The following is a 24114-nucleotide window of genomic DNA, read 5'->3' as shown; positions in this document are numbered from 1 at the left end:
GTGTCACTGCAAGCATGATAGTTGCGAAGATCAAGTGGAAAAAGTTAAGAATTTCCGTAATGGTTTTATTTGGACAATGAGATGAAACATTCGACATTAAAGATCCCTTCAACAGAAATACTGAAAACATAATAGAGGATAGATATCCAGGGAAGAAACTGTATGTGTTGGTTGACTTAACTGATGGATGAGAGAAAGAAGAGGTAGGAGTGATAGCTGGGTATGGGCCATATCTCGGTGTCAAGCGAAACATCTGACTTCTACGAAATAAGTGACCTATGTATAATAACGCACGAGAAGCCTAGCATTAATTGGCGCGATGTATCTCAGTGTGTCGAATTAATAACAGGGAATATATTCTCGCTACATATTTAATGAGGACTCAAACTGCAGCATTATTAGCTATTGATGAAATTAACTGACATTGTCATGGTCAAGTATACCCATACTATTTACAGTGTGTCTCCATTCATGATATTCGTGTGGTTCTATGCGTCAATTTACGACGCTTTCGCAGTGTTGTTGCAAGGACTCGTAAATCAATGAAAGCTGTATTAGATATCCTCTCGTTCACTCATTCTCAGAACTAGAAAGATCAGACACCACTGAAGCAAAGAAGAAAGAATGAAGATCAGATTACAAGAAATGTAATACATAATGATAAATACAACAGCATTGTATAGCTGGTGTTAACTGCTTCAATCCGATGAGCGAGAGCCATAGATAGCTCTTCATTCAGTGCTAAACTCACTTTTAAGAGCCACCAACAGAGTCATTGTTATGAACAGAAGGATGCTACACAAAATATATTCGAGATAGGACTGCACTGCTCAGCATTTAATGTTATGTTGTGAAAAATATGACTTGACTAGGATGTACGCACCCCTACTGCGCAACCTGTGTGCGCGTCCACTTGCTCTAAAGTAATTCATTTTGCAGGTCAGACATTTCGCTCGACAGTGGCTAACAACGGTGACAGAATACGTAGATTGTGTGTAACCTTAGGCCACTACATAGCAAACATGAAGATTTTGACAGAAATACTTAGTAAAAACATAAGGAAGACAGGGTATACAGATGAATAGGAATATGATAGGTATTGTAAATGAAATGCGATCCGGGAAAGGGTTTAAGGGGCGGAGAGTTTAATAAGATTACATGGTAATGATATGTAGAATTAGTGTTTTATTGTAAAAGGTACAGGACCACAAATATGAATGAAGTAATGAGAAGGACAGGAATGAAAAAAAAAACTGGGGAAAGAAAGGGTTAAAACGTACCATTAATAAGAAGTCAGGTGAAAAATTATAAGGATCCGAAACAGTTCAAGATGTAGTATCTCTGTAGTCACAATATCGTCATCCACAAAATGCCTCCATTGCATCCGGTCACCAACCAATTTTCTAACATTTTCATCTGAACTTTTCGCAGCCTTGATTTATTCTTTCACTACATTTGTTTATCTCTTCTGCGATCTGTCTCTCCTTTCTGTAGCTTCTACTACACAGATGCTCTCTAAAAGTCCATACTATCCTTTTAACACCACCTAAGCTTCTTCTCCTCAAATCTTCATTATTCATTATTTGTTCCTTATTCCAGCTATACTAGGCACAACATCAGCCATCTCTGCGGTTCTTATTTCTAACATATCTTGACTTACGCATTTGAGTTTCGACATGTATTCCTACATGTAAGTCTCTTCCATGCTCTTTCCTCTTTTTTTTTTCACTGGACTCCAGCTGCTTTTCTCCTTTGCAGTTCTTCACATATTCACACTGGTCTTATTGTCTGACCCTTCCTTCCCTCTCGAAGACTATCGTCTTGCTTCGTCATACTTCAGCATTCCCTCCTAACTACATCATCAAACCAGTTGACAGTTCTATCTAACTCTTCCTCTGATCTAGCTGACAACACAGCATATGATTTGCACAAACTTGCAACAACTTTTTAGTCTGTTTTTCCGATATCAAACTTCACACATCTAAGTATCTTAAAAGTCCATAGATTCTGTTTCTAAATCTTTTTCCACCAATTGTCTCAGAGAAAAAGTCAGATCTGTCTACCCAGTTCCCTTCCTGAACTCGTCCCACATTAAGTTGGTGTTCAATAGTTACCTGAACACGATCAATCGGAATCCTTCCCGACATCTTGTCCCTTATGCTACCTCTATAACTTTCACATTCATCCTCTTCTTTCTTTCCTACAATGGAACAATTACTACCTTCATCCATTTATTAGGAAACCTTATCACTTTTCCATGCTTTCAAACACATTTTCCAGACACATTCCAAGAGCAGGTTAACCTGTACTCTTTACCATCTCTCTCATCACTCTAGAAATACTAACAGCATATACCTGTTTCTTTTTCTCTCTTAACTCAGTCTTCTCTACTTGTTCCATACACCGTCCTTTGTTCGCATTCTTCCACACGTGTCTATTACACTTTCTCTCTAAACACCTACTTCTCTACTGATCTTATTCTCCTTCCAGGATGATTTGTTATCTTGTTCTAAATTCTGATGGTCTACACTTGCGATATCATCATGTGCTCTCCTTATTTTGATAGACACCATCCTCTTCATTCTCCTGTTCAGGGTTTCAGATTCTACACCGCCAGCAGTGGCACCGCTGGAGGGAAGAAGGTTAGAAGGAGGACCAGCAGCAGCAGCAGCAGCCTACACTCAAGAAGACACGGATGAAACTTCCTGTCCTAAAGGATCCCAACTATCCCTGCTCTCGATTGGTGTGCAGCCTCGAGCTATCTCCGGACCAGGCCAAACATCTTGCACAGTTGCACACATTTTTCACCACCGGGAGATGACGGCTTGGTTTTCATCTCCCAACTACTAATGTAAACCTGTGACATTAACCCTAACCCTAAACCACCAGTATACCTCAGTCCACAGTGCTAAATGCCTTATCACCAAAAGGTACAACTCTATCAGATCCTACAACTGTGCTCTGGTGTTACCTCCATTGCACATCACTGCTATCCGTGAAAAACTATTCATGTAACAACCACACGGACGATAACTCACCAAGCCACCATAACCAACTCCCTCCCTTCCAGCACAACCAACCAACAAACAACAATACATTGCACAAACAGACTACTCCACAGAACTCCATAGATAAACTCAACGTCCTACAACTCAACCCTGATGGAATCAGAAATAAAAACAGAAGTGCTCGTCCAGCTTCCGAGGACATACCAGCCACACAACAGCACTCAGTCAACAAACCAGACTTAGGTTAGGTTCAGATTCCCCCCCCCCCCCCCCCCCCCCCCCCCCCACACACACACACACACACCTTGTTGCAGCAGCTACACAACCGTAAAACAAGACAGTCAACGAGGACAAGGAGGAGGAACCTTGATACTCGTCTACCAAACACAATATGCTTGCCACTCACTTCTATGCAATCGAAGTAAGCCCCTCTCATCCAAGCCACTCCATAACTAACGACCAATCCCTGGTAGAAATAAAAAGTTTACTCCCTGTCCCACACTTCAGTAACCTCTACTTACAGGTCTCCACATCCCCAACAAACATTACATCAACAAAAGACGTCCACACTGAAATAAACCGACAAGCACTAAACAACCGACCTCCCTACTCAAGTCTAAAACTCTAACCCACCAGACATACACCCATCAGAAGCAAGATTCCCCAGACAAATACAAGTCACACTTTCCCGCTTACACTCTGGACATGACTCATCCTTACAGCACAACAAACATCTCTTCAGTATATCCCAGTAACCTTCAAGCACAAGATACAATAACCACAACAAAGGCATCGGACCATTGTTACTTTTTTGCCCTACATTCTTCGCACACAGACGTACACTCACCACCACTCTAAGGCAAGTCGCCTCGCCCGGTGGACGCGGTTTGCTTCCTGGGTGATGCAGAAGGCCCATAAAGATACTAATGGCCCCTGAGGCACGAGGTAAGTATTGTACACGTTTTATTTTGTTCAGTAATTTCTGGCATGAACCTCCTCCCAAATCTTCGGTATTGCTCCAACAACAGTCGTAAACCTTCGTTCTGTCGTGGTCTCTCTCAATCTCTTTCATATCCTTTTACATGGCATACCACATACCTCCCTCGCAGCCTCTGGCAAAGCAGTCGTGAATTGCCTGCATATCAAATCAACCTCGCCATAAACTCTCTTGGGTCCTTCCAGTTTATTAATTCATACCTCCTACGTAAGTTCGTCTCATCTTTTCAGTCCTGGATTTTCCGCTCATATCATTTCATCTCCTTTTTTCTTTCATGCTTTTCTCAATCCATATCATTTGCAGCAAAATCCTAACTTCATTATCACCTCTGCATGATCTGACAAAGCCAGCCACTCCCAACGCTGTCGTAGATCACGCTATATTTACTACCTATGATATTGCTTTTGATCAAATTTCAAATTATTCATGTTCTCTTTTAACCTGCTTTACCCATGTCTGTATTATGGGTGATTATGAACATCTTCATGCAAGACTCCTGCTTACTGTTCCATAAAATCCTCGTATATTGTTGCCTTTATCATTTGCATTCCCGACCCTTCACCCAACTATCACTCCCTCCTCTGTTCAGTTTATCCAATCAGGCACAGTTTCATCCCTGGATCTACATCCTATCACTCCCTCCTCTGTTCAGTTTATCCAATCAGGCACAGTTTCATCCCTGGATCTACATCCTATCACTCCCTCCTCTGTTCAGTTCATCCAATCAGGCACAGTTTCATCCCTGGATCTACATCCTATCACTCCCTCCTCTGTTCAGTTCATCCAATCAGGCACAGTTTCATTCCTGGATCTACATCCTCCTCTGTCGTCTCTGGACGTGCATCCTCTACTGTTTTTTTTTTCTTTTTTCAAATTTTCTCCAGACGGCATCTTTACCATCCATCTTCTCTGTCATGACACGGACCAGATATAACCATGACAGATATACCTTTCACAACTGACCCTTATGACAAATAATCTTGCAATGCTACGCTCATAATCATAGATCTAATCAACTGTCTACACTTCATCAACAGCGCCACACTGTCTCTCGCTTAACCAACTGCGTAATCTTGAAGGCCTAATTTACAACAACCACCCCCATTCCACTCGAAGATCTTCAAACCTGTCTGATTTTCCTTCCTGTGCGCATCTTCCACGTCCTTCCTCATAAAATCATCATTAGTGTTCATAGTATTCTACAGACCCACACAGACCTGCAGCTCCTGTTGAAAGCAGCCGCGTGCTCGCCTCCTTCGTCTGAGGGAAGGTTGACCTGGTGTAGCGGTTAGCGTACCTGAGCGTGAGGCATTTACCTGCCGGCCAGGATCGAGCGCAGAGGTTCGATTCATGGTTACGGCAGTCGGTCTACAGTCATCCCAGCTGTTCATCCACCCTTAAGGTGTTTCATTGATAAAACGTGTTTCACTGATAAAACGGTGTTTTGTTCGAGGTGGTGTGCAAAGTGAGAGGGTTAGGGAGAATGATTTGGTAAACAGAGAAGAGGTAGTAAAAGCTTTGCGGAAGATGAAAGCCGGCAAGGCAACGGGTTTGGATGGTATTGCAGTGGAATTTATTAGAAAAGAGGGTGACTGTGTTGTTGACTGGTTGGTAAGGTTATTCAATGTATGTATGACTCATGGTGAGGTGCCTGAAGATTGGCAGAATGCTTGCATAGTGCCATTGTACAAAGGCAAAGGGGATAAAGGTGAATGCTCAAATTACAGAGGTATAAGTTTGTTGCGTATTCCTGGGAAATTATATGGGAGGGTATTGATCGAAAGGGTGAAGGTATGTACAGAGCATCAGATTGGGGAAGAGCAGTGTGGTTTCAGTAGAGGTAGAGGATGTATGCCACGATCAGGTGTTTGCTTTGAAGAATGTATGTGAGAAATACTTGGAAAAGCAAATGGATTTGTGTGTAACATTTATGGATCTGGAGAAAGCATATGATAGAGTTGATAGAGATGCTCTGTGGAAGGTATTAAGAGTTTATGGTGTGGGAGGCAAGTTGTTAGAAGCAGTAAAAACCTTTTATCGAGGATGTAAGGCATGTGTACGAGTAGGAAGTGATTGGTTCTCACTGAATGTCAGTTTAAGGCAGGGATGCGTGATGTCTCCATGGTTGTTTAATTTGTACATGGATGAGGTTGTTAGGGAGGTGAATGCAAGAGTTTTGGAGAGAGGGGCAAGTATGCAGTCTCTTGTGGATGAGAGAGCTTGGGAAGTGAGTCAGTTGTTGTTCGCTGATGATACAACGCTGGTGGCTGATTCGGGTGAGAAACTGAAGAACCTGGTGACTGAGTTTGGTAAAGTGTGTGAAAGAAGAAAGTTAAGAGTAAATGTGAATATCAACAAGGCTATTAGTTACAGTAGGGTTGAGGGACAAGTCAACTGGGAGGTAAGTTTGAATGGAGAAAAACTGGAGGAAGTGAAGTGTTTGAGATATCTGGGAGTGGATTTGGCAGCGGATGAAACCATGGAAGCTGAAGTGAGTCATAGTCTGGGGGAGGGGGCGAAAGTTCTAAGAGCGTTGAAGAATGTGTGGAAGGCGAGAACATTATTTCGGAAAGCAAAAATGGGTATGTTTGAAGGAATAGTGGTTCCGACAATGTTTTATGGTTTCGAGGCGTGGGCTATAGACAGAGTTGTGCGGAGGAGGGTGCTGGAAATGAGATGTTTGAGGAAAAGATGTGGTGTGAGGTGGTTTGACTGAGTAAGTAATGAAAGGGTAGGATAGATGTGTGGTAATAAAAAGAGTGTGGTTGAGAGAGCAAAGAGGGTGTTTTGAAATGGTTTGGTCACATGGAGAGAATGAGTGAGGAAAGATTGACAAAGAGGATATATGTGTCGGAGGTGGAGGGAACGAGAAGTTGGAGACCAAATTGGAGGTGGAAAGATGGAGTGAAAAAGATTTTGAGTGATCGGGGCCTGAACACGCAGGAGGGTGAAAGGCATGCAAGGAATAGAGTGAATTGGAACGATGTGGTATACCGGGGTCGACGTACTGTCAATGGATTTAACTAGGGCATGTGAAACGTCTGGGGTAAATCATGGAAAGTTTTGTGGGGCCTGGATGTGGAAAGGGAGCTGTGGTTTCGGTGCATTATACATGACAGCTAGAGACTGAGTGTGAAGGAATGTGGCCTTTGTTTATTCTTAGTGCTACCTCGCGCGCTCGCAGGGGGTACGGGGTGCCATTTCATGTGTGGAGGGGTGACGACGAAAATGGATGAAGGCAGCAAGTATGAATATTTAAATGTGTATATAGGCACATGTGTGTATACGTATATGTATGTATTCGGTGAAAGGTATTAGTATGTGCGTATGTGGGCGCTTATATATATACATGTGTTTGTTGGTGGGTTGGGCCATTCTTTCGTCTGTTTCATTGCGCTACTTCGCAAACGCGGTAAACAGCGACTGAGTGCTATAGAAAATATGATACATATATATATATATATCATACAAACCTCCAACAGCCAGGATCGAACCCGGGAACCCTGTGCAAGAGGTGGGAATGCTAACCGCTAGGCTATGGGCCTGGCTAATAGGAAATAACTATTCGAATACTATGTACTCGAATGCCCTTCGTCTCACGTTGGTGAGCAACGGGGTCTACATCGGTCATTTCCCAACAGGTGCACATAGCCAGCAGGTAGCACTGTACCGAACCTTAAATGTACAACGCGGAGGTATGTGAATACAAACATAGTGCATAGAAACGCTCACCTTCATAGAGCATACAAACCTGCAACAGCCAGGATCGAACCCGGGACCCCTGTGCAAGAGGCGGGAATGCTAACCACTAGGCTATGGGCCTAACAAATAGGAAATAACTATTCGAATACTTTCTTTCTTTCATACTATTCGCCGTTTCCCGCATTAGCGAGGTAGCGTTAAGAACAGAGGACTGGGCCTTTGAGGGAATATCCTCACCTGGCCCCTTTCTCTGTTCCTTCTTCTGGAAAATTGAAAAAAAAAAAAAAATGAGAGGGGAGGATTTCTAGCCCCCGCTCCCTTCCCTTTTAGTCGCCTTCTACGACACGCAGGGAATACGTGGGAAGTATTCTTTCTCCCCTCTCCCCTTGGGAACTTATCGTGTTTCATTTCCCCCGTGGACTCATAGGAATATGTTGATCACACGCAAAATTGTGATCCTTTCCAATATATATATATATATATATATATATATATATATATATATATATATATATATATATATATATATATATATATGTATATATGATAGAGTTGATAGAGATGCTTTGTGGAAGGTATTAAGAATATATGGTGTGGGAGGCAAGTTGTTAGAAGCAGTGAAAAGTTTTTATCGAGGATGTAAGGCATGTGTACGTGTAGGAAGAGAGGAAAGTGATTGGTTCTCAGTGAATGTAGGTTTGCGGCAGGGGTGTGTGATGTCTCCATGGTTGTTTAATTTGTTTATGGATGGGGTTGTTAGGGAGGTGAATGTAAGAGTTTTGGAAATAAGGGCAAGTATGAAGTCTGTTGGGGATGAGAGAGCTTGGGAAGTGAGTCAGTTGTTGTTCGCTGATGATACAGCGCTGGTGGCTGATTCATGTGAGAAACTGCAGAAGCTGGTGACTGAGTTTGGTAAAGTGTGTGAAAGAAGAAAGTTAAGAGTAAATGTGAATAAGAGCAAGGTTATTAGGTACAGTAGGGTTGAGGGTCAAGTCAATTGGGAGGTGAGTTTGAATGGAGAAAAACTGGAGGAAGTGAAGTGTTTTAGATATCTGGGAGTGGATCTGGCAGCGGATGGAACCATGGAAGCGGAAGTGGATCATAGGGTGGGGAAGGGGGCGAAAATTCTGGGAGCCTTGAAGAATGTGTGGAAGTCGAGAACATTATCTCGGAAAGCAAAAACGGGTATGTTTGAAGGAATAGTGGTTCCAACAATGTTGTATGGTTGCGAGGCGTGGGCTATGGATAGAGTGGTGCGCAGGAGGATGGATGTGCTGGAAATGAGATGTTTGAGGACAATGTGTGGTGTGAGGTGGTTTGATCGAGTAAGTAACGTAAGGGTAAGAGAGATGTGTGGAAATAAAAAGAGCGTTGTTGAGAGAGCAGAAGAGGGTGTTTTGAAATGGTTTGGGCACATGGAGAGAATGAGTGAGGAAAGATTGACCAAGAGGATATATGTGTCGGAGGTGGAGGGAACGAGGAGAAGAGGGAGACCAAATTGGAGGTGGAAAGATGGAGTGAAAAAGATTTTGTGTGATCGGGGCCTGAACATGCAGGAGGGTGAAAGGAGGGCAAGGAATAGAGTGAATTGGAGCGATGTGGTATACCGGGGTTGACGTGCTGTCAGTGGATTGAATCAGGGCATGTGAAGCGTCTGGGGTAAACCATGGAAAGCTGTATAGGTATGTATATTTGCGTGTGTGGACGTATGTATATACATGTGTATGGGGGTGGGTTGGGCCATTTCTTTCGTCTGTTTCCTTGTGCTACCTTGCAAACGCGGGAGACAGCGACAAAGAAAAAAAAAAATATATATATATATATATATATATATATATATATATATATATATATATATATATATATATATATATATTTTTTTTTTTTTCAATTCTTATTTTGTTCACCGTGACGTTTTAGGCAAAGTAAATAGACAAAAATCCTATAAAAAGATCGATGATGCTAACAATGAACAGTTCATCAAGTATACTGACAGAGCAACCAGAGGACGTAGATGATGCTAACAGTGAAGAGTTCTTCATCAGATATAATGACAGAGCAACCAGAGGACGTAATATGAAATCAAATGAGCAACTTCTGAAAAAGATATTGAAATGCTTGTATGGTATAAGATTGGTAGAGTAACCGACTATAGAATGCCTGAGGACGTGGTTCGTGCCTACATCATACATAAGTTCATGAAGTTGTAGGAGATGATGGAGTCTGTCTCACCAGTGTAAAATTCTATCCCCCCCCCACACACACACACACACACACAACACAGTACAAATGGGTAATCACTAATGCATGATTGCTAATAAGTCATAGGTAATTACTGATAAGTAATAGGTGATTACTAAGAAGTAATAGATAATTGATAGTAAGTAATAATTAATTACTTATAGGCAATAGATAATTACTAAGAATTAATAGGTGATTACTAATGATTAACAGATAATTACTCATAATTGATAGATAATTACTAATAATTAATAGGTTATTGTTAATAAGTAATAGTTAATTACTAATAAGGAGTAGGTAATTACTACTTTTGCTACTAACTACTTCTCGCAATTACTACTTCTACCACTACTAGCTATTACTTCTAACTACTACTACTAGTACTACTACTACTACTACTACTACTACTACTACTACTACTACTACTATGATACTATCATGCCAATTATTCCACCATACAGTATGCGTAATAACGACCTGAAATACATCGTTAAGCAGTAATCCAATTTTCACCCGATATGTTCCATATTCCTTGATATCTTACCCGTAAATACCGAACAGGATCTTTTATGTGAGAATGGATTTCATATCAACCCCACATACGTATTTCTTATTTTCATCAACCCCACATACGCATTTCTTATTTTCATCCACCCCACATACGTATCTCTTATTTTCATCAATCCCACATACGTATTTCTTATTTTCATCAACCCCACATACGCATTTCTTATTTTCATCCACCCCACATACGTATCTCTTATTTTCATCAACCCCACATACGCATTTCTTATTTTCATCCACCCCACATACGTATCTCTTATTTTCATCAATCCCACATACGTATTTCTTATTTTCACCCACCCCACATACGTATTTCTTATTTTCATCAACCCTACATACGTATTTCTTATTTTCATCCACCCCACATACGTATCTCTTATTTTTGTCAACCCCACATACGTATTTCTTATTTTCATCAATCCCACATACACTTTTCTTATTCTCATCAACCTCACATACGTATTTCTTATTTTCATCAACCCCACATTCGTGTTTCTTATTTTCATCAACTCCACATACGTATTTCTTATTTTCATCAACCCTACATACGTATTTCTTATTTTCATCAACCCCACATACGTATTTCTTATTTTCATCCACCCCACATATGTATTTCTTATTTTCATCAACCCTAATTACGTATTTCTTATTTTCATCAACCCCACATACGTATTTCTTATTTTCATCAACCCCACATACGTATTTATTATTTTCATCAACCCCACATACGAATTTATTATTTTCATCAACCCCACATACGTATTTCTTATTTTCATCAACCCCACATACGTATTTCTTATTTTCATCAACCCCACGTACGTATTTCTTATTTTCATCAACCCCACATACGTATTTCTTATTTTCATCAACCCCACATACATATTTCTTATTCTCATCAACCCCACATATATGTTTCTTATTTTCATCCACCCCCACATACGCATTTCTTATTTTCAACAACCCCACATTCGTGTTTCTTATTTTCATCAACCCCACGTACGTATTTCTTATCTTTATCAATCCCACATACGTATTTCATTTTTATCAACCCCACATACGTATTTTTTTTTTTATTTTCATCAACCCCACGTACGTATTTTTTATCTTTATCAACCCCACATGCGCATTTCTTATTTTCATCAACACCGCATTCGTGTTTCTTATTTTCATCAACCCCAAGTACGTATTTCTTATTTTCATCAACCCCACATACGCATTTCTTATTTTCATCAACCCCACATTCGTGTTTCTTATTTTCATCAACCTCACGTACGTATTTCTTATCTTTATCAACCTCACATACGTATTTCTTATTTTCATCAACCCCACATACGTATTTTTTTTATTTTCATCAACCCCACGTACGTATTTTTTATCTTTATCAACCCCACATGCGCATTTCTTATTTTCATCAACACCACATTCGTGTTTCTTATTTTCATCAACCCCACGTACGTATTTCTTATTTTCATCAACCCCACATACGCATTTCTTATTTTCATCAACCCCACATTCGTGTTTCTTATTTTCATCAACCTCACGTACGTATTTCTTATCTTTATCAACCTCACATACGTATTTCTTATTTTCATCAACCCCACGTACGTATTTCTTATTTTCATCAACCCCACATACGCATTTCTTATTTTCATCAACCCCACATACGCATTTCTTATTTTCATCAGCCCCACGTACGTATTTCTTAATTTTCATCAACCCCACATACGTATTTCTTATTTTCATCAACCCCACATACGTATTTCTTATTTTCATCAACCCCACATACGTATTTCTTATTTTCATCAACCCCACATACGTATTTCTTATTTTCATCCTCCCTACATATGTATTTCTTATTTTCATCCACCCCACATATGTATTTCTTATTTTCATCCACCCCACGTATGTATTTCTTATTTTCATCAACCCCACATATGTATTTCTTATTTTCATCAACCCCACATACGTATTTCTTATTTTCATCAACCCCACATACGTATTTCTTATTTTCATCAACCCCACATACGTATTTCTTATTTTCATCAACCCCACATACGTATTTCTTATTTTCATCAACCCCACGTATGTGTTCTTATATGTAACACTTTGCTTACAAGTAATGGCTAACTTGCTCTGGTGTGCTTCATATCTTTGGTGTAATGCTGTACTTCAAAACCATAAAACATATTCTTCCTTGTGCTGCTAAAGTAAATCCAGCGGCTACCTTTGCCGCCACTAAGTATACCTGGGTATAGCGGTCAATATAATTTCATCACATGTGAACATTACATGGTTGAGATACAGACACAAGAGAAAACTAATTCTAAAAGCAGGATAATTTTTTATTTTTTTTTTCATCTTCAGCGACCATTGCCACCGGAATGTTTCAAATAAGCTGTTGATTCTGAATTGGCAGTTAGGTAATTCTCAATCCTTAGATTTTCAGAACTACCTCCTTCACTATTTCACTTTTAGGGATTAACTTAACTAGCCATTCAACCAGTACAATGCCACTAGAGAGAGAGAGAGTGTTCTTACCTCTTGAACCTTAAGGGATTGTAGTCAGGTAAATCCTTACCCCTTGACAATGAACAGTTAAAGCGTAAAATGAACCAGTTTACTTCAAAGTAGGAGCATCACAGATCCTGAACGCTTTTAACCTTCGAGATGACACAGGAGGTCTCATGATCGGGGATACATGATCAGCCATTAATCATCTATGTCCAGGACAATATTATGTTAGACTTATCGCTAAATACGTCCAGAGAAGAGAACACTGAGCCTCTACGCTACATTGAGGCGCTATTTACCTATATCTTTAGGGAGGAGGAGAGAAATTGACGATAGTATTCATAATTAACTACCAGGAAAGCCATTGTGTATGATAATCTATCAGTCTGCGAACTCCTAGATTACCACCATGTTGTGGGCGATACTTAGGTATATTCCGTAAGACCATTTACTCTATTCAGTATGAGCAGAAGGGGGACGACATCTTACCTGAAGTAGTGGATGTCTGTGAGTGGGAGGGCAGCTAGGAACCCCACACACAGCCACACGCCGCCCATGATCACTTTGGTCCAACCCATGCTCAGGCGGGGCACACGGAACGGAAAGATGATGACAGCGAACCTCTCCAAGGTGATAGCTAGAAGAGACGAAGCGATTACTGAGAGAAAGGTGAGGTTACGTCGGGGTAGATGCGATTACGGTGGGAGGGACAGACAGCTACTGTGGGGAAGACATAGATCGCGTGTTCGAGACGTCCTACTGTAAGACTTGTATGTTGAAGCGGTTACTGTAGGGGCGGTTACTGTGGAGGAAAACTATCTTTAGAGAAGTATAGTTACAATAAGGTTGAAAATATAGTTACAGTAAAGAATGCATGGTTGAAAATATATTTACAATATGGAGTACATGGTTAGATATATAGTTATAATAAGGGGTACATGGTTAGAAATAGTTACAATAAGGAATACATGTTAAAGTTATAGTTAAAATGAGGAATACATAGTTAGGAAAATGAAATGAAACAGAGAATACAAAAGTAATGCAAACCATAGTAGTAAATTGATAATAATGATACTGATAGTAATAATGATGATGATAACAGTATGATAATAATGATAAGGATAATGATAAAAATAATAATGATAACAACAATAATAATAATAATAATAATAATAATAATAATAATAATAATAATAATAATAATAATGATGATACTAATGATGATAATGATAATAATGATAACGATGATAATAACAACAATGACAATTATTTTTATTTATTTTGCTTTGTCGCTGCCTCCCGCGTTTGCGAGGTAGCGCAAGGCAACAGACGAAAGAATGGCCCAACCCGCCCACATATACATGTGTATACATACACATCCACACACGCAAATGTACATACCTATACATCTCAACGGATATATATATGTACACATACAGACATATACATATATACACATGTGCATAATTCATACTGTCTGTCTTTATTCATTCCCATCGCCACCTCGCCACACATGAAATAACAACCCCCTCCCCCAAATGTGTGCGAGGTAGCGCTAGAAAAGACAACAAAGGCCCCATTCATTCACACTCAGTCTCTAGCTGTCATGTAATAATGCACCGAAACCACAGCTCCCTTTCCAATCCAGGCCTCACAGAACTTTCGATGGTTTACCCCAGACGCTTCACATGCCCTGGTTCAATCCATTGAGAGCACATCGACCCCGGTATACCACATCTTTCCAATTCACTCTATTCCTTGCACGCCTTTCACCCTCCTGCATGTTCAGGCCCCGATCACTCAAAATCTTTTTCACTCCATCTTTCCGCCTCCAAGTTGGTCTCCCACTTCTCCTCGTTCCCTCCACCTCTGACACATATATCCTCTTTGTCGTTCTTTTCTCACTCATTCTCTCCATGTGACCGAACCACTTCAAAACACCCTCTTCTGCTCTCTCAACCACACTCTTTTTATTACCACACGTCTCTCTTACACTATTATTACTTAGTCGATCAAACCACCTCACACCACATATTGTCCTCAAACATCTCGTTTCCAGCACATCTACCCTCCTCCGCACAACTATATCCATAGCCCATGCCTCGCGACCATACAACATTGTTGGAACCACTATTCCTTCAAACATACCCATTTTTGCTCTCCGAGATAATGTTCTCGACTTCCACACATACTTCAAGGCTCCCAGAATTTTCGCCCCCTCCCCCACCCTATGATTCACTTCCGCTTCCATGGTTCCATCCGCTGCCAAATCCACTCCTAGATATCTAAAACACTTCACTTCCTCCAGTTTTTCTCCATTCAAACTTACCTCCCAGTTGACTTGACCCTCAAACCTACGGTACCTAATAACCTTGCTCTTATTCACATTTCCTCTCAACTTTCTTCTTTCACACACTTTACTAAACTCAGTCACCAGCTTCTGCAATTTCTCACATGAATCAGCCACCAGCGCTGTATCATCAGCGAACAACAACTGACTCACTTCCCAAGCTCTCTCATCCACACCATACTGCATACTTGCCCCTCTTTCCAAAACTCTTGCAGTCACCTCCCTAACAACACCATCCCTAAACAAATTAAACATCCATGGAGACATCACACACCCCTGCCGTAAACCAACATTCACTGAGAACCAATCACTCTCCTCTCTTCCTACATGTACACATGCCTTACATCCTCGATAAAAACTTTTCACTGCTTCTAACAACTTGCCTCCCACACCATATATTCTTAATACCTTCCACAGAGCCTCTCTATCAACTCTATCATTCACATACATCCTTCAAAGCAAACACCTGATCCACACATCCTCTACCACTTCTGAAACCACACTGCTCTTCCCCTATCTGATACTCTGTACATGCCTTCACCCTCTCAATCAATACCCTCCCATAAAATTTCCCAGGAATACTCAACAAACTTATACCTCTGTAATTTGAGCACTCACCTTTGTCCCATTTGCCTTTGTACAATGGCACTATGCAAGCATTCCGCCAATCCTCAGGCACCTCACCATGAATAATACATACATTAAATAACCTTACCAACCAGTCAACAATACAGTCACCCCCCTTTTTAATAAGTTCCACTGCAATACCATCCAAACCCGCTGCCTTGCCGGCTTTCATCTTCCGCAAAGCTTTTACTACCTCTTCTCTGTTTACCAAATCATTTTCCCCAAGCCTCTCACTTTGCACGCCACCTCGACCAAAATATCCTATATCTGCCACTCTATCATCAAACACATTCAACTAATCTTCAAAATGCTCACTCTATCTCCTCACATCACCACTACTTGTTATCACCTCCCTATTAGCCCCTTCACTGATGTTCCCATTTGTTCCCTTGTCTTACGCACTTTATTTACCTCCTTCCAAAACATCTTTTTCTTCTCCCTAGAATTTAATGATACTTTCTCACCCCATCTCTTATTTGCCCTTTTTCACCTCTTGCACACTTCTCTTGACCTCCTGTCTCTTTCTCTTATACATCTCCCACTCATTTGCATTATTTCCCTGCAAAAAATCGTCCAAATGCCTCTCTCTTCTCTTTCACTAATAATCTTACTTCTTCATCCCACCACTCACTGCCCTCTCTAATCTGCCCACCTCCCACGCTTCTCATGCCACAAGCATCTTTTGCGCAAGCCATCACTGATTCCCTAAATACATGCCATTCCTCCCATACTCCCCTTACCTCCTTTGTTCTCACCTTTTTCCATTCTGTACTCAGTCTCTCCTGGTACCTCCTCACACAAGTCTCCTTCCCAAGCTCACTTGCTCTCACCACTCTGTTCACCCCAACATTCCCTCTTCTTTTCTGAAAACCTCTACAAATCTTCACCTTCGCCTCCACAAGATAATGATCAGACATCCTTCCAGTTGCACCTCTCAGCACATTATCATCCAAAAGTCTCTCTTTCGCTTGCCTATCAATTAACACGTAATCCAAAAACGCTCTCTGGCCATCTCTCCTAGTTACATACGTATACTTATGTATATCTCTCTTTTTAAATCAGGTATTCCCACTCGCCTGTCCTTTTTCAGCTCATAAATCTACAAGCTCTTCACCATTTCCATTTACAACACTGAACACCCCATGTATACCAATTATTCCCTCAACTGCCACATTACTCACCTTTGCATTCAAATCACCTAACACTATAACCCGGTCTCGTGCATCAAAACCACTAACACACTCATTCAGCTGCTCCCAAAACACTTGCCTCTCATGATCTTTCTTCTCATGCCCAGGTGCATATGCACCAATAATCACCCATCTCTCTCCACCAGCTTCCAATTTTATCCATATCAATCTAGAATTTATTTTCTTACATTCTATCACATACTCCCACCACTCCTGTTTCAGGAGTAGTGCTACTCCTTCCCTTGCTCTTGTCCTCGCACTAACCCCTGACTTTACTCCGAAGACATTCCCAAATCACTCTTGCCCTTTACCTTTGAGCTTCGTTTCACTGAGAGCCAAAACATCCAGGCTCCTTTCCTCAAACCTACTACCTATCTCTCCCTTTTTCTCATCTTGGTTACATCCACACACATTTAGACACCCCAATCTGAGCCTTCGAGGAGGATGAGCATTCCCCGCATGACTCCTTCTTCTGTTTCCCCTTTTAGAAAGTTAAAATACAAGGAGGGGAGGGTTTCTAGCCCCCTGCTCCCGTCCCCTTTAGTCGCCTTCTACGACACGTGAGGAATGCGTGGGAAGTATTCTTTCTCCCCTATCCCCAGGGATAGGGGAGAAATGTTAATGATGATAATGATAATAACAATTATGATAACAATAATAATAATAATAATTATAATAATAATAATGATAATAATGATAATGATAGTAATGATGATAATGATAATGATAATGATACTGATAATGATAAAGATCTCTCATGCAACAGTTCTTGACAACATTTAAAACTTCCCCATGAAGCACTTTGGCCCCATACAATCCAGGCTCTTACTGATATCTTCAATCACTCCTGTTTACACAATAACATCCCAAATATCTGGAAACTTGTCAATATATTACCCAATCTGAGACCATCTTTGCCATCCAAATTTCCCTCCTCATGCCGCCCTACATTCCTGCTGTCTGCAGTGTCCAGACTGAAAAATGATCCAAAACAAAATCAAGTACAGTATTACAAGATCACTCACACAACATGGCTTCAAACCATAGCACACTATCGCCACACCACACATAGACTTCATATAACATATTCTAAATGGCTTCAACGATCCCTAATCCCCCTCCCGCATAGTACTAGTAGCAATACATCTTCAACAAAGCATTTGACACAGTCCTCGACAAATGTAAACAAAGAATACATTCAGCATCATCTCTACAACAGTGACAACAAGTGGTTGGCCAGATTCACAGCTGACTATGAAACCAGAGTCACCCACAGAGGCTTCGCCACTAACCTCCTCGGCCTCTACAACAGAGTTCCCCAAGGAACAGTTCTCCCTCCATCTACACAACCTTCCATCACTTTCTGCATATCACAGTATGGCGGTGCGATTGTACGCAGATTATCCCACAGTCACATCATAGCACTTTGACTCTACACAAGTAGCAAGGATTATGCAACACTACATCACATTGGCTTACTTACAAAAGAATGGGTAAGTCTCCGTAGACGTCTTCAGTGCAGCACTTAATCACACTAACTTACCTCCGACAGAATGACATGAATCTAACCAGCATCCTCCCATCACCTTGAACGGCTAATCGTTCTTGCTCCACATAGCTCTCACATATGACACACACATGGTATAGACTCCATACATCACAAATATCAAATCAAAAGCAACAAAATGAAGACCTCTAGAACGCTTACTGGCACCAGATTTGGACAAGAAACAGAATCCGTTAGTATCTTCCATAAACAATTATTCGCTCTACTCTACACTATGATTAGCCTATCTGGCCAACCATAGCATCAAAAGCCAATATAATAAAAAAATAAATCACACAAAAGAGAGACTCGGAACAATCACTGGTAGCCTGGCAGCCACAAGGGATCCCCCAAAAAAACATCCCTCCATTTCAGACACCTGTATTTACAGATCAGCCCTACCCCAACACACACACACACACACACACACACACACACACACACACACAATGATATGAATATAGACTCACGAAATGAATCGACATACACTAGATAACGGTCTTGCCAAACCAATCCTAAACACCACACCACAAGATATACATCCTCCATCGTAAACAACTCTCCTCACACACATGCGAGTCACTGTCTTGTCTGTGCTCTGGTTACATCGCTCTATTACAAACACCGCTTCGACATATCACAAGATTCCACGATGTGACCAATAGATGAAGACAGTGATCACTTACTGCTCAGCCGTCCTACGCTCTCCCCACACACACACACACACACACACACACACACACACGTTATGGCCACTGGTTTCCTCCGGTGGACATGGCCATCGGCGTCACGATTGTCGTGAAAAGAACAAAAGAGAGAATGGCTTTGCCTGTGAGTCCCTATGACGATCAATTAGAACGAGGAAAGAGGTCATCAAAATATCGAACCACAGGTACTGGAACCCACCTGAAGTGATGCCCTGTAATACGGGGTTGTGAGGGGAGGAGATGAAAGACGTGCTAGGTACGGCTACAGATGACTCTGTATGTAAGGAAGCAGACAACGTATAGGTTATATAGCCATATGAGGAAAACCTTGAGATGGAAGTGGACAAATCTAAATCACTGACAATATTTGGACTGGATGAACGCCACATCCAGATGAGCAAATTGTGATGAGAGAAGGACCATAGCTCCTGGGTAACGCTGTAGGTGGAGCAACAGCAAGAATAAAGATAATACACTGTCAGGACAAGAAAGGAAGACACATGGTTACCTTCAGGATAGAGTGACGTAATCTGACAGCATCAAGACCTGCGAGTAATACTGCCAACGTTGAGAAATTCACTAGAGTATTTGTTAGAAAACTCTCAAAGGCTGAAAGAGAAAACGAAGAAATCTCTGAGTAAAAGAAAACCATAAAACCGAAAGAAACTCAAGCGATAAACAACCCACACAAACACTACACAGGAAAAATGAGTGTAAAAACTGAGAAGTTTGTGTTACAAGAAAATGCAGATGGACTTGAGGCCAGTAACAAAGAACTAGGGTGTAGAGGCTGCGTATGTACATGACAATCAAGCTAGACATCACTGGAAGCACAGAGAAGGAACGAAAGAGGATTTGGAATCAGATCAGATCCTCCCTGATGGGTATTGGGTAAGGAAGAGGGATAGATGGGAGGAAGATTAATGGCTTCACAGGCGAGAGATAAACGAAGGTTATAAGAGCTATATATTGGGAATGGTGCCAGGAGAAAGTGACTGAACTGTGTGGCTTTGATAGTGACACAGAACAAAATTTTAAGGATATTAACGAAGGTTCAAAAAGGAGGGAAACGGGAAGGTAAACCTTTCTCAGAGACATGTGGGTACTGTACTAAGAATGAAGGATCGTAACTATAAAGAAATATGGAAAAAAATTAGGATTGTGGGGGCTGTTAACCATGTAAGAATTAAGAATTTCTTTGGAGAAATGGGGATATTTTTCCTATGAATGTGGAAGAATGATAACGAGAGATTTGTGAAATCCGTATGACAGGAGACTGGAAGAGAGAAAATTAGCTCATGAGTTACTCAAGATTTAGAGAAGAGACATGTAGTATGTGAGATGATATCGATAGTAGAAGAGCCTGGCAGCTTTTTAGAAAAATTGAATAACAAGAAGTGAGTACAATACAGAGGAATGACGAGAAATGATTGAGAGAGACTAACGGGAAGGCAAATGGAAATACAAAATTATTTCATGAGAACTTTGTGGTACCACATCACCAGTCAAGGAAACAGACAAACAGATGGCTGGGATCCCGAAGTGAGAGTCTTAGAAAACGTAGGATATATGTGTGGAGCTAATGCGAGGTCAAAGCTATCTCCACAGTGTAGAGCTACCTTTACAGCTCAATGCTGTCTTCGCAGCTCAAAGCTATCTTCACAGCTCAGAGCTACCTTTACAGCTCAAAGCTATCTTGACTGTTCAAAGCTATCTTTTTCGTTCATTGCTATTTTCATGTCAGAGCTGTTTTCACAATTCAGAGATATCATCACAGTTGAAATATATCATCACAGTTTAAAGATATCATCACAGTTTAAAGATATCTTAACAGTTCAAAGCTATCTTCACAGTTTAAAGATATCTTCACAGCTCAAAGCTATCTTCACAGTTTAAAGATATCTTCACAGCTCAAAGCTATCTTCACAGTTTAAAGATATCTTCACAGCTCAAAGCTATCTTCACAGTTTAAAGATATCTTCACAGCTCAAAGCTATCTTCACAGTTTAAAGATATCTTCACAGCTCAAAGCTATCTTCACAGTTTAAAGATATCTTCACAGCTCAAAGCTATCTTCACAGTGGAAGACAAAGTGCCCTTAGTGCAAGAATGATCGAACTTGAGAGTGACCGCGGAAAGGGTCACGTTTTAAATGATCTTGATCCACAGAAGGCACATGTTCACACGCAATCCTGACTGACGTGCCAAAGGAGCGTGTAGCAACACTTGACACAACACCTCTCGAGTTTTTGTTCACAAAGTTAGATTAAAGGTGGATCACTCCTCGTAGTGTAGAAGGAAAGGCCTTAAACTAGTCCTATTTTCAAAGCTGTGAGAGAAGTGAATTGTACATAACTACTGGTTGGTATTTTTGACCTGCATATTCAGGGAATGACAAGTCGGAAAAAATCATCTGGACTTCCTCAAAGTGAACAATGGCTCAGACAGAAGAGATGGCTGGGTGGACTGTGTGTTCCTGGACGACAGAGAGCTTCTGATATCATACTTCAACGAGAGCTTTATCATGAGAGACAGAAGGCACAAGGAGACATATGATTGGACCTTTACCAGTGGATTGGAGATGAGTAAAGTGTGAGAGAGTAAAGGAATCATGTTGGTTGTGATTACTCATTTTAGGTGAGAGCAGCCAGTGGATGTCCCACAGGGTTCAGTCTGAGGCCACTTCTCGTTTTATATCAGTGACTCATCAACAGGTATGAGTCAATACCTGAGTAATTTTGTAGGTGAAGATGGAATTATGAGGGTTGTTTGGCGTCTTCAGGATGATGAAATGTTCCTAAGAAGCCTTTTATAATGTCCAGTTGTGGTCACATACATAGCTTATACTGTAAGAGCGACGAGTGACGGGGAGGAGGTCACTGTGAAAGGAGACATACCAGTTATGCCATCCATCATGTGGATTACAAACTCAACCAATAATCATGAGAACATTACATGAAGACGGCTTTTCTTTTCCATACTAGCCGACGTTGGAGCGGGCAGAAGTAGGCCTCAGTCATAACCACTTTGGATGAAAGGTAAGATATAATGGGTATGAGGACAAGATAACCGGCAGGTAATTCAAGGTCCTCACTTGTTTGTACACCTGACTCTTTAAAAGTCTATAGGAAGAGACGGAGGAGAATTGCACGGCTTTGCTGTTAGAGTACAGAAGGAAGAAATATAACAGTTAATCCTCTTGTGGCTGGTTTCCACAAGCAAAACTATGGCTAAGAGCAGCCAAATGTGGGCAGCAGATCAAGTTCTGGGGAGTTCGGACACACGAAACAACAACGGGAGAAAAAGTGAGAGGGAAGTAAAGGCGAAGCTGAAGAAGGGAATTTTATTGAAAAGGCGATAAAAGAAGAGCTGATAAAACGGAAGGCTTTTGATTCCACTTCAGTGACGAGAGAGGAGGGAGAGGAGCCGCCCCAGATGTACCTCAACGAGAATCATAGATATGAAGCAGCTATTCACATGGAACAATGGTTGCGGCTAGAATACAAGACGCCCAGCTTCTGGGAGGCAGAATTTTTTGATCTTCATATGTAGGGTTTCCAGGCTAGAGTGGAGGAGGTGGTTATGCCAGGCATGCTTATGTTATTACATGGCTGTATGGTTGTGCTCTTAAGCTTAAACACAGTGAAACGAATAAGATTTAGAAAGACAAGAGGTAGAAATTGAGTTCTCGCACCACTGAATTTAACAAGGTAATGAGTTACCATTACGCGATGATTGCACAGGTCTGAATTAAGAGAAAAGGATATGTATAGTGATAGGAAAAGATGGAACGTTGGAGTTGAGAGGGGAAGGAAAGTGAGTTGAAGTTCATAGAATGTATGCTGACTTGCTAATCGACAACAGATTTGCTATGAGATATACGAATATGAAGATGTCAGTAAAAGAAATATCTAATGCATATATAAGTCAGAAGCAAGAATGTGTAGCGCCAAAATGGGCGCTTCATTTCAGGGGACGTAGTGACCTGCTGGGAAAAGTTCAAAGGAAGGAAAAGAGACTGGACCAAAAGCAATCCAGACACACGATGGAAGAATGATGAACGGAGACGACAACAATGGACGGAACACTGAATAGGTCAAATGGAAGATTAAAGAAATTTTTCGATAGTGATTACACCAAGCTGACGAAAAGGACACTGAGTAAGAAGTAAGTAAAAGACAATAAAAACATGTGAAAAAGTACCTTCTCTTGCAGCGAAGTTGCGATTGATAGGAACAAGCTGAGAGAGGAACAAATAGATAGATAGCGATACAAAAGAAAATTCAGAAAAGGGATCCCGCAAGGTCTGCACCCCCCTCCCTTCTGTTCCACGAAGAGATAATCACATATATGTAATATATACTGGAAACATGTTGGACAGAGGCCAGTTTGGTTACTACATGATATACTGACTTCGGGAGAAGAAAAACCTTGAAGACGAAGAATGTGTTCGCTGTTACCACTAGGCGTAGATGTACCTGTCTGTGAGACTTTGAACGCATAGGACAACAGCATCTATGAGAGGCGAATTTTGCCAGTGAAGTAGATGACGAGGTTCGTAGTAGTAAGAACATAATTCTCATCTGAGAGACATATCATGAATACAGTACCAGGAAACAGACTATAAACTTACGACATGTGAAGAAGATAAAGTACCTGTGTGTGAGAAAG

At 41.0% G+C, this 24114-nt stretch overlaps 1 protein-coding gene across 1 annotated transcript in view; it reads right to left on the bottom strand.

The window, feature by feature from the left end:
• The window catches only part of LOC139765732 (uncharacterized), a 556217-nt gene that overhangs the window by 74848 nt on the left and 457255 nt on the right, over nucleotides 1-24114 (bottom strand). Inside the window, exon 30 of the mRNA XM_071693548.1 lies at nucleotides 13513-13660. Within this exon, the coding sequence (XP_071549649.1) occupies nucleotides 13513-13660 (148 nt within the window). The remainder of the gene's footprint in view (nucleotides 1-13512; nucleotides 13661-24114) is intronic.

The sequence above is a fragment of the Panulirus ornatus genome, chromosome 55 (assembly GCF_036320965.1).
Source record: "Panulirus ornatus isolate Po-2019 chromosome 55, ASM3632096v1, whole genome shotgun sequence".
NCBI classification, from domain to species: Eukaryota; Metazoa; Arthropoda; class Malacostraca; order Decapoda; family Palinuridae; genus Panulirus; species Panulirus ornatus.
The sequence above is the reverse complement of the archived record's forward strand: the minus strand, read 5'-3'. Positions and strand labels throughout refer to the sequence as shown.